The sequence below is a fragment of the Salvelinus fontinalis genome, chromosome 41 (genome assembly GCF_029448725.1).
Source record: "Salvelinus fontinalis isolate EN_2023a chromosome 41, ASM2944872v1, whole genome shotgun sequence".
NCBI classification, from domain to species: Eukaryota; Metazoa; Chordata; class Actinopteri; order Salmoniformes; family Salmonidae; genus Salvelinus; species Salvelinus fontinalis.
In genome coordinates this window covers 24,059,249-24,078,301 of record NC_074705.1, presented here as the reverse complement: position 1 = coordinate 24,078,301, position 19,053 = coordinate 24,059,249, and the positions used below count along the sequence as shown (strand labels likewise).

Here is a 19,053-nt window from a genome sequence, read left to right as displayed (position 1 = left end):
TGGTGGGACTTCTTCTAGAGATCGATAGTCTAAACATGATGTTGGTGGTGGGACTTCTTCTAGAGATCGATAGTCTAAACATGATGTTGGTGTGGGACTTCTCCTAGAGATCGATAGTCTAAACATGATGTTGGTGTGGGACTTCTCCTAGAGATCGATAGTCTAAACATGATGTTGGTGTGGGACTTCTCCTAGAGATCGATAGTCTAAACATGATGTTGGTGGGGGACTTCTCCTAGAGATCGATAGTCTAAACATGATGTTGGTGGTGGGACTTCTCCTAGAGATCGATAGTCTAAACATGTTGTTGGTGTGGGACTTCTCCTAGAGATCGATAGTCTAAACATGTTGTTGGTGTGGGACTTCTCCTAGAGATCGATAGTCTAAACATGATGTTGGTGTGGGACTTCTCCTAGAGATCGATAGTCTAAACATGATGTTGGTGTGGGACTTCTCCTAGAGATCGATAGTCTAAACATGATGTTGGTGTGGGACTTCTCCTAGAGATCGATAGTCTAAACATGATGTTGGTGGTGGGACTTCTCCTAGAGATCGATAGTCTAAACATGATGTTGGTGGTGGGACTTCTCCTAGAGATCGATAGTCTAAACATGATGTTGGTGTGGGACTTCTCCTAGAGATCGATAGTCTAAACATGATGTTGGTGTGGGACTTCTCCTAGAGATCGATAGTCTAAACATGATGTTGGTGTGGGACTTCTCCTAGAGATCGATAGTCTAAACATGATGTTGGTGTGGGACTTCTCCTAGAGATCGATAGTCTAAACATGATGGTGGTGGGACTTCTTCTAGAGATCGATAGTCTAAACATGATGTTGGTGTGGGACTTCTCCTAGAGATCAATAGTTTAAACATGATGTTGGTGGTGGACTTCTCCTAGAGATCGATAGTCTAAACAGGATGGTGGTGGGACTTCTCCTAGAGATCGATAGTCTAAACATGATGTTGGTGTGGGACTTCTCCTAGAGATCGATAGTCTAAACATGATGTTGGTGGTGGGACTTCTCCTAGAGATCGATAGTCTAAACATGATGTTGGTGATGTACTTCTCCTAGAGATCGATAGTCTAAACATGATGTGGTGTGGGACTTCTCCTAGAGATCGATAGTCTAAACATGATGTTGATGGTGGGACTTCTTCTAGAGATCGATAGTCTAAACATGATGTTGGTGGTGGGACTTCTTCTAGAGATCGATAGTCTAAACATGATGTTGGTGTGGGACTTCTCCTAGAGATCGATAGTCTAAACATGATGTTGGTGTGGGACTTCTCCTAGAGATCGATAGTCTAAACATGATGTTGGTGTGGGACTTCTCCTAGAGATCGATAGTCTAAACATGATGTTGGTGGGGGACTTCTCCTAGAGATCGATAGTCTAAACATGATGTTGGTGGTGGGACTTCTCCTAGAGATCGATAGTCTAAACATGTTGTTGGTGTGGGACTTCTCCTAGAGATCGATAGTCTAAACATGTTGTTGGTGTGGGACTTCTCCTAGAGATCGATAGTCTAAACATGATGTTGGTGTGGGACTTCTCCTAGAGATCGATAGTCTAAACATGATGTTGGTGTGGGACTTCTCCTAGAGATCGATAGTCTAAACATGATGTTGGTGTGGGACTTCTCCTAGAGATCGATAGTCTAAACATGATGTTGGTGGTGGGACTTCTCCTAGAGATCGATAGTCTAAACATGATGTTGGTGGTGGGACTTCTCCTAGAGATCGATAGTCTAAACATGATGTTGGTGTGGGACTTCTCCTAGAGATCGATAGTCTAAACATGATGTTGGTGTGGGACTTCTCCTAGAGATCGATAGTCTAAACATGATGTTGGTGTGGGACTTCTCCTAGAGATCGATAGTCTAAACATGATGTTGGTGTGGGACTTCTCCTAGAGATCGATAGTCTAAACATGATGGTGGTGGGACTTCTTCTAGAGATCGATAGTCTAAACATGATGTTGGTGTGGGACTTCTCCTAGAGATCAATAGTTTAAACATGATGTTGGTGGTGGACTTCTCCTAGAGATCGATAGTCTAAACAGGATGGTGGTGGGACTTCTCCTAGAGATCGATAGTCTAAACATGATGTTGGTGTGGGACTTCTCCTAGAGATCGATAGTCTAAACATGATGTTGGTGGTGGGACTTCTCCTAGAGATCGATAGTCTAAACATGATGTTGGTGATGTACTTCTCCTAGAGATCGATAGTCTAAACATGATGTGGTGTGGGACTTCTCCTAGAGATCGATAGTCTAAACATGATGTTGATGGTGGGACTTCTTCTAGAGATCGATAGTCTAAACATGATGTTGGTGGTGGGACTTCTTCTAGAGATCGATAGTCTAAACATGATGTTGGTGTGGGACTTCTCCTAGAGATCGATAGTCTAAACATGATGTTGGTGTGGGACTTCTCCTAGAGATCGATAGTCTAAACATGATGTTGGTGTGGGACTTCTCCTAGAGATCGATAGTCTAAACATGATGTTGGTGGGGGACTTCTCCTAGAGATCGATAGTCTAAACATGATGTTGGTGGTGGGACTTCTCCTAGAGATCGATAGTCTAAACATGTTGTTGGTGTGGGACTTCTCCTAGAGATCGATAGTCTAAACATGTTGTTGGTGTGGGACTTCTCCTAGAGATCGATAGTCTAAACATGATGTTGGTGTGGGACTTCTCCTAGAGATCGATAGTCTAAACATGATGTTGGTGTGGGACTTCTCCTAGAGATCGATAGTCTAAACATGATGTTGGTGTGGGACTTCTCCTAGAGATCGATAGTCTAAACATGATGTTGGTGGTGGGACTTCTCCTAGAGATCGATAGTCTAAACATGATGTTGGTGGTGGGACTTCTCCTAGAGATCGATAGTCTAAACATGATGTTGGTGTGGGACTTCTCCTAGAGATCGATAGTCTAAACATGATGTTGGTGTGGGACTTCTCCTAGAGATCGATAGTCTAAACATGATGTTGGTGTGGGACTTCTCCTAGAGATCGATAGTCTAAACATGATGTTGGTGTGGGACTTCTCCTAGAGATCGATAGTCTAAACATGATGGTGGTGGGACTTCTTCTAGAGATCGATAGTCTAAACATGATGTTGGTGTGGGACTTCTCCTAGAGATCAATAGTTTAAACATGATGTTGGTGGTGGACTTTTCCTAGAGATCGATAGTCTAAACAGGATGGTGGTGGGACTTCTCCTAGAGATCGATAGTCTAAACATGATGTTGGTGTGGGACTTCTCCTAGAGATCGATAGTCTAAACATGATGTTGGTGGTGGGACTTCTCCTAGAGATCGATACTCTAAACATGATGTTGGTGATGTACTTCTCCTAGAGATCGATAGTCTAAACATGATGTGGTGTGGGACTTCTCCTAGAGATCGATAGTCTAAACATGATGTTGATGGTGGGACTTCTTCTAGAAATCGATAGTCTAAACATGATGTTGGTGGTGGGACTTCTTCTAGAGATCGATAGTCTAAACATGATGTTGGTGTGGGACTTCTCCTAGAGATCGATAGTCTAAACATGATGTTGGTGTGGGACTTCTCCTAGAGATCGATAGTCTAAACATGATGTTGGTGTGGGACTTCTCCTAGAGATCGATAGTCTAAACATGATGTTGGTGGGGGACTTCTCCTAGAGATCGATAGTCTAAACATGATGTTGGTGGTGGGACTTCTCCTAGAGATCGATAGTCTAAACATGTTGTTGGTGTGGGACTTCTCCTAGAGATCGATAGTCTAAACATGTTGTTGGTGTGGGACTTCTCCTAGAGATCGATAGTCTAAACATGATGTTGGTGTGGGACTTCTCCTAGAGATCGATAGTCTAAACATGATGTTGGTGTGGGACTTCTCCTAGAGATCGATAGTCTAAACATGATGTTGGTGTGGGACTTCTCCTAGAGATCGATAGTCTAAACATGATGTTGGTGGTGGGACTTCTCCTAGAGATCGATAGTCTAAACATGATGTTGGTGGTGGGACTTCTCCTAGAGATCGATAGTCTAAACATGATGTTGGTGTGGGACTTCTCCTAGAGATCGATAGTCTAAACATGATGTTGGTGTGGGACTTCTCCTAGAGATCGATAGTCTAAACATGATGTTGGTGTGGGACTTCTCCTAGAGATCGATAGTCTAAACATGATGTTGGTGGTGGGACTTCTTCTAGAGATCGATAGTCTAAACATGATGTTGGTGTGGGACTTCTCCTAGAGATCGATAGTCTAAACATGATGTTGGTGTGGGACTTCTCCTAGAGATCGATAGTCTAAACATGATGTTGGTGTGGGACTTCTCCTAGAGATCGATAGTCTAAACATGATGTTGGTGGGGGACTTCTCCTAGAGATCGATAGTCTAAACATGATGTTGGTGGTGGGACTTCTCCTAGAGATCGATAGTCTAAACATGTTGTTGGTGTGGGACTTCTCCTAGAGATCGATAGTCTAAACATGTTGTTGGTGTGGGACTTCTCCTAGAGATCGATAGTCTAAACATGATGTTGGTGTGGGACTTCTCCTAGAGATCGATAGTCTAAACATGATGTTGGTGTGGGACTTCTCCTAGAGATCGATAGTCTAAACATGATGTTGGTGTGGGACTTCTCCTAGAGATCGATAGTCTAAACATGATGTTGGTGGTGGGACTTCTCCTAGAGATCGATAGTCTAAACATGATGTTGGTGGTGGGACTTCTCCTAGAGATCGATAGTCTAAACATGATGTTGGTGTGGGACTTCTCCTAGAGATCGATAGTCTAAACATGATGTTGGTGTGGGACTTCTCCTAGAGATCGATAGTCTAAACATGATGTTGGTGTGGGACTTCTCCTAGAGATCGATAGTCTAAACATGATGTTGGTGTGGGACTTCTCCTAGAGATCGATAGTCTAAACATGATGGTGGTGGGACTTCTTCTAGAGATCGATAGTCTAAACATGATGTTGGTGTGGGACTTCTCCTAGAGATCAATAGTTTAAACATGATGTTGGTGGTGGACTTTTCCTAGAGATCGATAGTCTAAACAGGATGGTGGTGGGACTTCTCCTAGAGATCGATAGTCTAAACATGATGTTGGTGTGGGACTTCTCCTAGAGATCGATAGTCTAAACATGATGTTGGTGGTGGGACTTCTCCTAGAGATCGATACTCTAAACATGATGTTGGTGATGTACTTCTCCTAGAGATCGATAGTCTAAACATGATGTGGTGTGGGACTTCTCCTAGAGATCGATAGTCTAAACATGATGTTGATGGTGGTACTTCTTCTAGAAATCGATAGTCTAAACATGATGTTGGTGGTGGGACTTCTTCTAGAGATCGATAGTCTAAACATGATGTTGGTGTGGGACTTCTCCTAGAGATCGATAGTCTAAACATGATGTTGGTGTGGGACTTCTCCTAGAGATCGATAGTCTAAACATGATGTTGGTGTGGGACTTCTCCTAGAGATCGATAGTCTAAACATGATGTTGGTGGGGGACTTCTCCTAGAGATCGATAGTCTAAACATGATGTTGGTGGTGGGACTTCTCCTAGAGATCGATAGTCTAAACATGTTGTTGGTGTGGGACTTCTCCTAGAGATCGATAGTCTAAACATGTTGTTGGTGTGGGACTTCTCCTAGAGATCGATAGTCTAAACATGATGTTGGTGTGGGACTTCTCCTAGAGATCGATAGTCTAAACATGATGTTGGTGTGGGACTTCTCCTAGAGATCGATAGTCTAAACATGATGTTGGTGTGGGACTTCTCCTAGAGATCGATAGTCTAAACATGATGTTGGTGGTGGGACTTCTCCTAGAGATCGATAGTCTAAACATGATGTTGGTGGTGGGACTTCTCCTAGAGATCGATAGTCTAAACATGATGTTGGTGTGGGACTTCTCCTAGAGATCGATAGTCTAAACATGATGTTGGTGTGGGACTTCTCCTAGAGATCGATAGTCTAAACATGATGTTGGTGTGGGACTTCTCCTAGAGATCGATAGTCTAAACATGATGTTGGTGTGGGACTTCTCCTAGAGATCGATAGTCTAAACATGATGGTGGTGGGACTTCTTCTAGAGATCGATAGTCTAAACATGATGTTGGTGTGGGACTTCTCCTAGAGATCAATAGTTTAAACATGATGTTGGTGGTGGACTTCTCCTAGAGATCGATAGTCTAAACAGGATGGTGGTGGGACTTCTCCTAGAGATCGATAGTCTATACATGATGGTGGTGGGACTTCTCCTAGAGATCGATAGTCTAAACATGATGTTGGTGGTGGGACTTCTCCTAGAGATCAATAGTCTAAACATGATGTTGGTGTGGGACTTCTTCTAGAGATCAATAGTCTAAACATGATGTTGGTGATGTACTTCTCCTAGAGATCGATAGTCTAAACATGATGTTGGTGGTGGGACTTCTTCTAGAGATCGATAGTCTAAACATGATGTTGGTGGTGGGACTTCTAGAGATCGATAGTCTAAACATGATGTTGGTGGTGGGACTTCTTCTAGAGATCGATAGTCTAAACATGATGTTGGTGATGTACTTCTCCTAGAGATCGATAGTCTAAACATGATGTTGGTGGTGGGACTTCTCCTAGAGATCGATAGTCTAAACATGATGTTGGTGTGGGACTTCTCCTAGAGATCGATAGTCTAAACATGATGTTGGTGTGGGACTTCTCCTAGAGATCGATAGTCTAAACATGATGTTGGTGGTGGGACTTCTTCTAGAGATCGATAGTCTAAACATGATGTTGGTGTGGGACTTCTCCTAGAGATCGATAGTCTAAACATGATGTTGGTGATGGACTTCTCCTAGAGATCGATAGTCTAAACATGATGTTGGTGATGGACTTCTCCTAGAGATCGATAGTCTAAACATGATGTTGGTGTGGGACTTCTCCTAGAGATCGATAGTCTAAACATGATGTTGGTGGTGGGACTTCTCCTAGAGATCGATAGTCTAAACATGATGTTGGTGATGTACTTCTCCTAGAGATCGATAGTCTAAACATGATGTGGTGTGGGACTTCTCCTAGAGATCGATAGTCTAAACATGATGTTGATGGTGGGACTTCTTCTAGAGATCGATAGTCTAAACATGATGTTGGTGGTGGGACTTCTTCTAGAGATCGATAGTCTAAACATGATGTTGGTGTGGGACTTCTCCTAGAGATCGATAGTCTAAACATGATGTTGGTGTGGGACTTCTCCTAGAGATCGATAGTCTAAACATGATGTTGGTGTGGGACTTCTCCTAGAGATCGATAGTCTAAACATGATGTTGGTGGGGGACTTCTCCTAGAGATCGATAGTCTAAACATGATGTTGGTGGTGGGACTTCTTCTAGAGATCGATAGTCTAAACATGATGTTGGTGTGGGACTTCTCCTAGAGATCGATAGTCTAAACATGATGTTGGTGTGGGACTTCTTCTAGAGAACGATAGTCTAAACATGATGTTGGTGATGTACTTCTCCTAGAGATCGATAGTCTAAACATGATGTTGGTGTGGGACTTCTCCTAGAGATCGATAGTCTAAACATGATGTTGGTGATGGACTTCTCCTAGCGATCGATAGTCTAAACATGATGTTGGTGATGGACTTCTCCTAGAGATCGATAGTCTAAACATGATGTTGGTGTGGGACTTCTCCTAGAGATCGATAGTCTAAACATGATGTTGGTGATGGACTTCTCCTAGCGATCGATAGTCTAAACATGATGTTGGTGATGGACTTCTCCTAGAGATCGATAGTCTAAACATGATGTTGGTGTGGGACTTCTCCTAGAGATCGATAGTCTAAACATGATGTTGGTGGTGGGACTTCTCCTAGAGATCGATAGTCTAAACATGATGTTGGTGATGTACTTCTCCTAGAGATCGATAGTCTAAACATGATGTGGTGTGGGACTTCTCCTAGAGATCGATAGTCTAAACATGATGTTGATGGTGGGACTTCTTCTAGAGATCGATAGTCTAAACATGATGTTGGTGGTGGGACTTCTTCTAGAGATCGATAGTCTAAACATGATGTTGGTGTGGGACTTCTCCTAGAGATCGATAGTCTAAACATGATGTTGGTGTGGGACTTCTCCTAGAGATCGATAGTCTAAACATGATGTTGGTGGGGGACTTCTCCTAGAGATCGATAGTCTAAACATGATGTTGGTGTGGGACTTCTCCTAGAGATCGATAGTCTAAACATGATGTTGGTGTGGGACTTCTCCTAGAGATCGATAGTCTAAACATGTTGTTGGTGTGGGACTTCTCCTAGAGATCGATAGTCTAAACATGATGTTGGTGTGGGACTTCTCCTAGAGATCGATAGTCTAAACATGATGTTGGTGTGGGACTTCTCCTAGAGATCGATAGTCTAAACATGATGTTGGTGTGGGACTTCTCCTAGAGATCGATAGTCTAAACATGATGTTGGTGGTGGGACTTCTCCTAGAGATCGATAGTCTAAACATGATGTTGGTGGTGGGACTTCTCCTAGAGATCGATAGTCTAAACATGATGTTGGTGTGGGACTTCTCCTAGAGATCGATAGTCTAAACATGATGTTGGTGTGGGACTTCTCCTAGAGATCGATAGTCTAAACATGATGTTGGTGTGGGACTTCTCCTAGAGATCGATAGTCTAAACATGATGTTGGTGTGGGACTTCTCCTAGAGATCGATAGTCTAAACATGATGGTGGTGGGACTTCTTCTAGAGATCGATAGTCTAAACATGATGTTGGTGTGGGACTTCTCCTAGAGATCAATAGTTTAAACATGATGTTGGTGGTGGACTTCTCCTAGAGATCGATAGTCTAAACATGATGGTGGTGGGACTTCTCCTAGAGATCGATAGTCTAAACATGATGGTGGTGGGACTTCTCCTAGAGATCGATAGTCTAAACATGATGTTGGTGTGGGACTTCTCCTAGAGATCAATAGTTTAAACATGATGTTGGTGGTGGACTTCTAGAGATCGATAGTCTAAACATGATGTTGGTGTGGGACTTCTCCTAGAGATCGATAGTCTAAACATGATGGTGGTGGGACTTCTCCTAGAGATCGATAGTCTAAACATGATGGTGGTGGGACTTCTTCTAGAGATCGATAGTCTAAACATGATGTTGGTGTGGGACTTCTTCTAGAGATCGATAGTCTAAACATGATGTTGGTGATTTACTTCTCCTAGAGATCGATAGTCTAAACATGATGTTGGTGGTGGGACTTCTCCTAGAGATCGATAGTCTAAACATGATGTTGGTGGTGGGACTTCTCCTAGAGATCAATAGTCTAAACATGATGTTGGTGTGGGACTTCTTCTAGAGATCGATAGTCTAAACATGATGTTGGTGATGTACTTCTCCTAGAGATCGATAGTCTAAACATGATGTTGGTGGTGGGACTTCTTCTAGAGATCGATAGTCTAAACATGATGTTGGTGGTGGGACTTCTCCTAGAGATCGATAGTCTAAACATGATGTTGGTGGGGGACTTCTCCTAGAGATCGATAGTCTAAACATGATGTTGGTGTGGGACTTCTCCTAGAGATCGATAGTCTAAACATGATGTTGGTGTGGGACTTCTCCTAGAGATCGATAGTCTAAACATGTTGTTGGTGTGGGACTTCTCCTAGAGATCGATAGTCTAAACATGATGTTGGTGTGGGACTTCTCCTAGAGATCGATAGTCTAAACATGATGTTGGTGTGGGACTTCTCCTAGAGATCGATAGTCTAAACATGATGTTGGTGTGGGACTTCTCCTAGAGATCGATAGTCTAAACATGATGTTGGTGGTGGGACTTCTCCTAGAGATCGATAGTCTAAACATGATGTTGGTGGTGGGACTTCTCCTAGAGATCGATAGTCTAAACATGATGTTGGTGTGGGACTTCTCCTAGAGATCGATAGTCTAAACATGATGTTGGTGTGGGACTTCTCCTAGAGATCGATAGTCTAAACATGATGTTGGTGTGGGACTTCTCCTAGAGATCGATAGTCTAAACATGATGTTGGTGTGGGACTTCTCCTAGAGATCGATAGTCTAAACATGATGGTGGTGGGACTTCTTCTAGAGATCGATAGTCTAAACATGATGTTGGTGTGGGACTTCTCCTAGAGATCAATAGTTTAAACATGATGTTGGTGGTGGACTTCTCCTAGAGATCGATAGTCTAAACATGATGGTGGTGGGACTTCTCCTAGAGATCGATAGTCTAAACATGATGGTGGTGGGACTTCTCCTAGAGATCGATAGTCTAAACATGATGTTGGTGTGGGACTTCTCCTAGAGATCAATAGTTTAAACATGATGTTGGTGGTGGACTTCTAGAGATCGATAGTCTAAACATGATGTTGGTGTGGGACTTCTCCTAGAGATCGATAGTCTAAACATGATGGTGGTGGGACTTCTCCTAGAGATCGATAGTCTAAACATGATGGTGGTGGGACTTCTTCTAGAGATCGATAGTCTAAACATGATGTTGGTGTGGGACTTCTTCTAGAGATCGATAGTCTAAACATGATGTTGGTGATGTACTTCTCCTAGAGATCGATAGTCTAAACATGATGTTGGTGGTGGGACTTCTCCTAGAGATCGATAGTCTAAACATGATGTTGGTGGTGGGACTTCTCCTAGAGATCAATAGTCTAAACATGATGTTGGTGTGGGACTTCTTCTAGAGATCGATAGTCTAAACATGATGTTGGTGATGTACTTCTCCTAGAGATCGATAGTCTAAACATGATGTTGGTGGTGGGACTTCTTCTAGAGATCGATAGTCTAAACATGATGTTGGTGGTGGGACTTCTAGAGATCGATAGTCTAAACATGATGTTGGTGGTGGGACTTCTTCTAGAGATCGATAGTCTAAACATGATGTTGGTGATGTACTTCTCCTAGAGATCGATAGTCTAAACATGATGTTGGTGGTGGGACTTCTCCTAGAGATCGATAGTCTAAACATGATGTTGGTGTGGGACTTCTCCTAGAGATCGATAGTCTAAACATGATGTTGGTGTGGGACTTCTCCTAGAGATCGATAGTCTAAACATGATGGTGGTGTGGGACTTCTCCTAGAGATCGATAGTCTAAACATGATGTTGGTGATGTACTTCTCCTAGAGATCGATAGTCTAAACATGATGTTGGTGTGGGACTTCTCCTAGAGATCGATAGTCTAAACATGATGTTGGTGATGTACTTCTCCTAGAGATCGATAGTCTAAACATGATGTTGGTGTGGGACTTCTCCTAGAGATCGATAGTCTAAACATGATGGTGGTGGGACTTCTCCTAGAGATCGATAGTCTAAACATGATGGTGGTGGGACTTCTCCTAGAGATCGATAGTCTAAACATGATGTTGGTGTGGGACTTCTCCTAGAGATCGATAGTCTAAACATGATGTTGGTGTGGGACTTCTCCTAGAGATCGATAGTCTAAACATGATGGTGGTGTGGGACTTCTCCTAGAGATCGATAGTCTTAACATGATGTTGGTGTGGGACTTCTCCTAGAGATCGATAGTCTAAACATGATGTTGGTGAGGGTTTTCTCACGGATACAGATCTTCTCCCTTATGCTTGTCTCCCTCTAGTAAAACTCTTTGTCTGCCTTCTTCTCCTTCTCCAACTTTTTGACCAGTATATTTAGTGAAGGTGATGGGTCACAGGTACTACTGGGTCTCTTGCTATTGGTTCCTTGGTTTCGACTGCATACTATTGGTTCCTTGGTTCGGGCTGCATTCATCACGTGGGGGAATCAACTCACTGAGAAAAACTCAAATTCTCAGTGTGTTCATTATAGGACAAATGGAACATTTGCTTGCTTGTTTGACTTCTGACATAACATCTTAAATAGCATGTCGTTGCTTAAGATATTTTACCATCAGTCTGGATGTTTAACATTGGAACTAAACTATATGCAGTCATTGGTTTTTATAATTGTTTTTTTTTATTATTTTCAATATTGATTTACATTGCTTGTTATAGTAATAATTCAGCTTAAATGTGTTTCCAATTTTGTGGAATGCTTCTTTATTTGTCTGTTAGCATGCTGTGTCAATTATGTCTACATGTAAATGGACTGCTGATTTTTACACACACATGCACACACACACACACACACACATTTACAATCTCTCTCTCTCTGTCTCTCACCTCTTCGCTCCTAACCACCAGGGTTCTCAGGGTGACCCTGGAGTGCCTGGTCAGGCAGGGCAGGGGGGCTTGGCTGGGCTTCCTGGGCCCATGGGACCGATTGGGCCTCCAGGACCACCCGGATCTTCCTACCCCGTGCGTTATGTGAGTACTGTACACAACTCCTGCCACCCACCCAGACTACATCAACTACAGCTTAACCTCCCACCCCAAAGCTCCCTTCATACAAATTGTTACCAAATTGACTACATACTGTGTATTTGACGACATATATTTTTGTGGAATTGTCTTTTTTGAACTGTATCTGTGTCCTCTCTGTGTAGGGTGACAGGGAGGGTTCCGGAGTGACGGGGGTCAATGGTGTTGCTGGAGTGATAGGGATTCCAGGACCACAGGTGATCTATAAATTGCCATCCACTCATCATTTGGATTGCATTTACGATCACGTCAACTAATACATAGTCACATATCCATTGTTTTTCAGGGTCCGCCCGGAATCGCTGGCCTTCCGGTAAGAACCAGGAAATCCCTTTGAATATATTGCTAAATTTGATTGGAGGCCATATCTTTGTTATATAGCAATGCTTACCGTATTCCTGTCATCATCCAGGGAAGATCTGGTTTGCCTGGGCTTTCGGGAGAGAAGGGGAGCGAGGGAGCAAGAGGACAGAATGGAACACCAGGGATGGACGGATTCCCAGGAATATTGGTAGAAGATCATTATCCCTCAGCCACCTCCCCAGACTCTATTAGAACATTACTTAGGCTTTAGAGTAACCCACGCAAAGTGCGCTAACCTATTCTGTTTTGTTTCTTGTGTATACACAGGGAGACAAAGGGGAGAGGGGAGACAGAGGAGAAAGGGTGAGTTACCTACTCCTGATTACCATATTTTGGTGGTTGATTTTTTTTATTTAATTTTTTTGCTTCTTTAATCAGCACAACAGTTTTCAGCTGTGCTAACACAATTGCAAAAGGGTTTTCTAATGATCAATTCGCCTTTTAAAATGATCAATTTGGATTAGCTAACAAAACGTGCCATTGGAACACAGGAGTGATGGTTGCTGATAATGGACTTCTGTACGCCTATGTAGATATTCCATAAAAAAATCTGCCATTTCCAGCTACAACAGTAATTTACAACATTAACTATGTTTACACTGTATTTCTGATCAATTTGATGTTATTTTAAATGGACAAAAGATTTGCTTTTCTTTCAAAAACAACGAGTTTTCTAAATGACGCCAAACTTTTGAACGGTAGCATAAGTCGTCTATTGATTGTCCCACGGCTCTCATGTTGTTGTGTGTGTGGTGTTGTAGGGTGAGCCAGGACGTGAAGGGGGACCCCCTGGACCTCCAGGAGCCCCTGGCCCACCGGGACAGATCTACCAGACCTCAGGCAGTGTGAGTGTGGCTGTGTACTGTACGGTCTAGTCTGCTCTGGATCATAGTGATGTTTCAGTGACACAACTGACCTACCTGTCTCTGTCTCGTTGTAGTTTGATGGAGTTCTTGGGAATCAAGGCCAGGTGAGAATTTGACTATGTTACTCTACAGGCAGTTTTATAATGTTTTATAAAGTCAGCCTAACCCTTATTTCCTTTTCTCCAGGGAGGACCAGGTCTTCCCGGCCGGGCAGGATTCCCAGTACGTATCAGTATCACACTGCCAATGAACACACACACAGTGGAGACATTTACCTTTACTGTTTCTAAAGATATTTCACAGTTGAAACACACCAAATAGTGTAACGGACAGTTACATTTTACATTACATTTAAGTCATTTAGCAGACGCTCTTATCCAGAGCGACTTACAAATTGGAAAGTTCATACATATTCATCCTGGTCCCCCCGTGGGTATTGAACCCTGGTCCCCCCGTGGGAATTGAACCCACAACCCTGGCGTTGCAAGCGCCATGCTCTACCAACTGAGCCACACGGGACCACAGTTCTGTACTAGATGTATGTTGGAGATTGCGCCAAAAACTATTTTATAACATGTTAATGGAAAAATAAAAATAAAGATATTTCACAGTTGAAACACCTTAATAGTGCTCCCTAATATTTCAAAAAACAATGCTGTACGGCCTACTAGTTGTATGTTGAAAACTGCCTAAAACATGATTTTATACACTAGTTGTATGTTGAAAACTGCCTAAAACATGATTTTATACACTAGTTGTATGTTGAAAACTGCCTAAAACATGATTTTATACACTAGTTGTATGTTGAAAACTGCCTAAAACATGATTTTACACACTAGTTGTATGTTGAAAACTGCCTAAAACATGATTTTACACACTAGTTGTATATTGAAAACTGCCTAAAACATGATTTTATACACTAGTTGTATATTGAAAACTGCCTAAAACATGTTAATGGAACTCTCTTTTAAAAATATACACACACAAGGTTGTTATTTATACTGATCACAACTTCTTCTGTAGGGGCCTATGGGACCAAAGGGAGATACAGGAGAGCCTGGACAGCCAGGATACGCAGCTAAGGTCTGGTAATAACTTAATTCCTTCATATCTTGTTTTCTGTACAGTACAGGGAAAATTGCATGAAGTATTGACATGTCTCCACCCTGTGTCCTGTCCAGGGGGAGAAAGGAGAACCTGGTATTATCATGGGGCCTGATGGAAGACCCATGTACTTGGGAGGGCTGGGGTCTCAACCGGTGCGAAAAACCACACACTAGATGTATAGTTTGTAGAAATACTATATGTTATTATGTTTGTCCATCTCTTTTATATGTGCCATGCCACATAACATTTTTATACCCTTTGACCTCTGTGTGTGCAGGGAGAGAAGGGACTCCCGGGACCTGAGGGACCTCCTGTAAGTACTCTCCTTTAACAGATGCTTTGTTTCTGATTAGCCATCGATAACCATGGAAGTACTGTATATAGTTCTGTCTCTATAGGGTCCAGCTGGTAGATTTATATTGTTCTCTGTCTCTATAGGGTCCAGCTGGTAGATTTATATTGTTCTCTGTCTCCATAGGGTCCAGCTGATAGATTTATATTCTTCTCTGTCTCTATAGGGTCCAGCTTGTAGATGTATATTGTTCTGTCTCTATAGGGTCCAGCTAGTAGATTTATATTCTTCTCTGTCTCTATAGGGTCCATCTGGTAGATTTATATTGTTCTGTCACTATAGGGTCCATTTGGTAAATTTATATTGTTCTGTCACTATAGGGTCCATCTGGTAGATTTATATTGTTCTCTGTCTCTATAGGGTCCAGCTGGTAGATTTATATTATTCTCTGTCTCTATAGGGTTCAGCTGGTAGATTTATATTGTTCTGTCACTATAGGGTCCAGCTGGTAGATTTATATTGTTCTGTCTCTATATGGTCCAGCTGGTAGATTTATATTCTTCTCTGTCTCTATAGGGTCCATCTGGTAGATTTATATTGTTCTGTCACTATATGGTCCATCTAGTAGATTTATATTCTTCTCTGTCTCTATAGGGTCCAGCTGGTAGATTTATATTGTTCTGTCACTATAGGGTCCAGCTGGTAGATGTATATTGTTCTGTCTCTATAGGGTCCAGCTGGTAGATTTATATTGTTCTGTCACTATAGGGTCCAGCTGGTAGATTTATATTGTTCTGTCTCTATAGGGTCCAGCTGGTAGATTTATATTGTTCTGTCACTATAGGGTCCATCTGGTAGATTTATATTGTTCTCTGTCTCTATAGGGTCCATCTGGTAGATTTATATTGTTCTCTGTCTCTATAGGGTCCAGCTGGTAGATTTATATTCTTCTCTGTCACTATAGGGTCCAGCTGGTAGATTTATATTATTCTCTGTCACTATAGGGTCCATCTGGTAGATTTACATTGTTCTCTGTCTCTATAGGGTCCTGCTGGTAGATTTATATTGTTCTCTGTCACTATAGGGTCCATCTTGTAGATGTATATTGTTCTGTCTCTATAGGGTCCAGCTAGTAGATTTATATTCTTCTCTGTCTCTATAGGGTCCATCTGGTAGATTTATATTGTTCTGTCACTATATGGTCCATCTAGTAGATTTATATTCTTCTCTGTCTCTATAGGGTCCAGCTGGTAGATTTATATTATTCTCTGTCACTATAGGGTCCATCTGGTAGATTTATATTCTTCTCTGTCTCTATAGGGTCCTGCTGGTAGATTTATATTGTTCTCTGTCACTATAGGGTCCATCTTGTAGATGTATATTGTTCTGTCTCTATAGGGTCCAGCTAGTAGATTTATATTCTTCTCTGTCTCTATAGGGTCCAGCTGGTAGATTTATATTGTTCTGTCACTATAGGGTCCAGCTGGTAGATGTATATTGTTCTCTGTCTCTATAGGGTCCAGCTGGTAGATTTATATTATTCTCTGTCACTATAGGGTCCATCTGGTAGATTTATATTCTTCTCTGTCTCTATAGGGTCCAGCTGGTAGATTTATATTGTTCTGTCACTGTAGGGTCCAGCTGGTAGATGCATATTGTTCTGTCACTATAGGGTCCAGCTGGTAGATGCATATTGTTCTGTCACTATAGGGTCCAGCTGGTAGATTTATATTGTTCTGTCACTATAGGGTCCAGCTGGTAGATGTATATTGTTCTCTGTCTCTATAGGGTCCAGCTGGTAGATTTATATTGTTCTGTCACTATATGGTCCATCTAGTAGATTTATATTCTTCTGTCACGATAGGGTCCAGCTGGTAGATGTATATTGTTCTCTGTCTCTATAGGGTCCATCTGGTAGATTTATATTCTTCTCTGTCTCTATAGGGTCCATCTGGTAGATTTATATTGTTCTGTCTCTATAGGGTCCAGCTGGTAGATTTATATTCTTCTCTGTCACTATAGGGTCCAGCTGGTAGATTTATATTGTTCTCTGTCTCTATAGGGTCCATCTGGTAGATTTATATTCTTCTCTGTCTCTATAGGGTCCAGCTGGTAGATGTATATTGTTCTGTCACTATAGGGTCCAGCTGGTAGATTTATATTCTTCTCTGTCCCTATAGGGTCCAGCTGGTAGATTTATATTGTTCTGTCTCTATAGGGTCCAGCTGGTAGATTTATATTGTTCTGTCTCTATAGGGTCCAGCTGGTAGATTTATATTGTTCTGTCTCTATAGGGTCCAGCTGGTAGATGTATATTGTTCTCTGTCTCTATAGGGTCCAGCTGGTAGATTTATATTGTTCTGTCACTATAGTGTCCATCTGGTAGATTTATATTGTTCTCTGTCTCTATAGGGTCCAGCTGGTAGATTTATATTGTTCTGTCACTATAGGGTCCAGCTGGTAGATTTATATTGTTCTCTCACTATAGGGTCCAGCTGGTAGATGTATATTGTTCTCTGTCTCTATAGGGTCCATCTGGTAGATTTATATTCTTCTCTGTCACTATAGGGTCCATCTGGTAGATTTATATTGTTCTGTCACTATAGGGTCCATCTGGTAGATTTATATTGTTCTGTCACTATAGGGTCCATCTGGTAGATTTATATTGTTCTCTGTCTCTATAGGGTCCATCTGGTAGATTTATATTCTTCTCTGTCTCTATAGGGTCCATCTGGTAGATTTATATTCTTCTCTGTCTCTATAGGGTTCAGCTGGTAGATTTATATTCTTCTCTGTCACTATAGGGTCCATCTGGTAGATTTATATTGTTCTCTGTCTCTATAGGGTCCAGCTGGTAGATTGATTTTGTTCTGTCACTATAGGGTCCTGCTTGTAGATTTATATTGTTCTCTGTCTCTATAGGGTCCTGCTGGTAGATTTATATTGTTCTCTGTCACTATAGGGTCCATCTGGTAGATGTATATTGTTTCCAGCTAGTAGATTTATATTCTTCTCTGTCTCTATAGGGTCCATCTGGTAGATTTATATTGTTCTGTCACTATATGGTCCATCTAGTAGATTTATATTCTTCTCTGTCTCTATAGGGTCCAGCTGGTAGATTTATATTGTTCTGTCACTATATGGTCCAGCTGGTATTTATATTCTTCTCTGTCTCTATATGGTCCAGCTGGTAGATTTATATTGTTCTCTGTCTCTATAGGGTCCATCTGGTAGATTTATATTCTTCTCTGTCTCTATAGGGTCCAGCTTGTAGATTTATATTGTTCTGTCTCTATAGGGTCCATCTGGTAGATTTATATTGTTCTGTCACTATAGGGTCCATCTGGTAGATTTATATTGTTCTGTCTCTATAGGGTCCAGCTGGTAGATTTATATTATTCTGTCTCTATAGGGTCCATCTGGTAGATTTATATTGTTCTGTCACTATATGGTCCATCTAGTAGATTTATATTCTTCTCTGTCTCTATAGGGTCCAGCTGGTAGATTTATATTGTTCTGTCACTATAGGGTCCAGCTGGTAGATGTATATTGTTCTGTCTCTATAGGGTCCAGCTGGTAGATTTATATTGTTCTGTCACTATAGGGTCCAGCTGGTAGATGTATATTGTTCTCTGTCTCTATAGGGTCCAGCTGGTAGATGTATACTCTTCTCTGTCACTATAGGGTCCATCTGGTAGATCTATATTCTTCTCTGTCTCTATAGGGTCCAGCTGGTAGATTTATATTGTTCTGTCACTATAGGGTCCAGCTGGTAGATTTATATTCTTCTCTGTCACTATAGGGTCCAGCTGGTAGATTTATATTGTTCTGTCTCTATAGGGTCCAGCTGGTAGATTTATATTGTTATGTCTCTATAGGGTCCAGCTGGTAGATTTATATTGTTCTGTCTCTATAGGGTCCAGCTGGTAGATGTATATTGTTCTCTGTCTCTATAGGGTCCATCTGGTAGATCTATATTCTTCTCTGTCACTATAGGGTCCAGCTGGTAGATTTATATTCTTCTCTGTCACTATAGGGTCCATC

The 19,053-nt window shown here is 41.8% G+C and overlaps 1 protein-coding gene across 3 annotated transcripts in view; it reads left to right on the top strand.

The window, feature by feature from the left end:
• Window positions 1-19,053, top strand: part of LOC129840479 (collagen alpha-1(XVIII) chain-like) — a 116,612-nt gene that overhangs the window by 68,563 nt on the left and 28,996 nt on the right. For all 3 annotated transcript variants that reach the window (XM_055908395.1, XM_055908394.1, XM_055908393.1), the window contains 11 exons: window positions 12,205-12,327; window positions 12,507-12,578; window positions 12,668-12,694; window positions 12,794-12,892; window positions 13,012-13,047; window positions 13,506-13,589; window positions 13,685-13,714; window positions 13,797-13,832; window positions 14,634-14,693; window positions 14,792-14,869; window positions 14,995-15,030. In XM_055908395.1, the coding sequence (XP_055764370.1) occupies window positions 12,205-12,327; window positions 12,507-12,578; window positions 12,668-12,694; window positions 12,794-12,892; window positions 13,012-13,047; window positions 13,506-13,589; window positions 13,685-13,714; window positions 13,797-13,832; window positions 14,634-14,693; window positions 14,792-14,869; window positions 14,995-15,030 (681 nt within the window). The remainder of the gene's footprint in view (window positions 1-12,204; window positions 12,328-12,506; window positions 12,579-12,667; window positions 12,695-12,793; window positions 12,893-13,011; window positions 13,048-13,505; window positions 13,590-13,684; window positions 13,715-13,796; window positions 13,833-14,633; window positions 14,694-14,791; window positions 14,870-14,994; window positions 15,031-19,053) is intronic.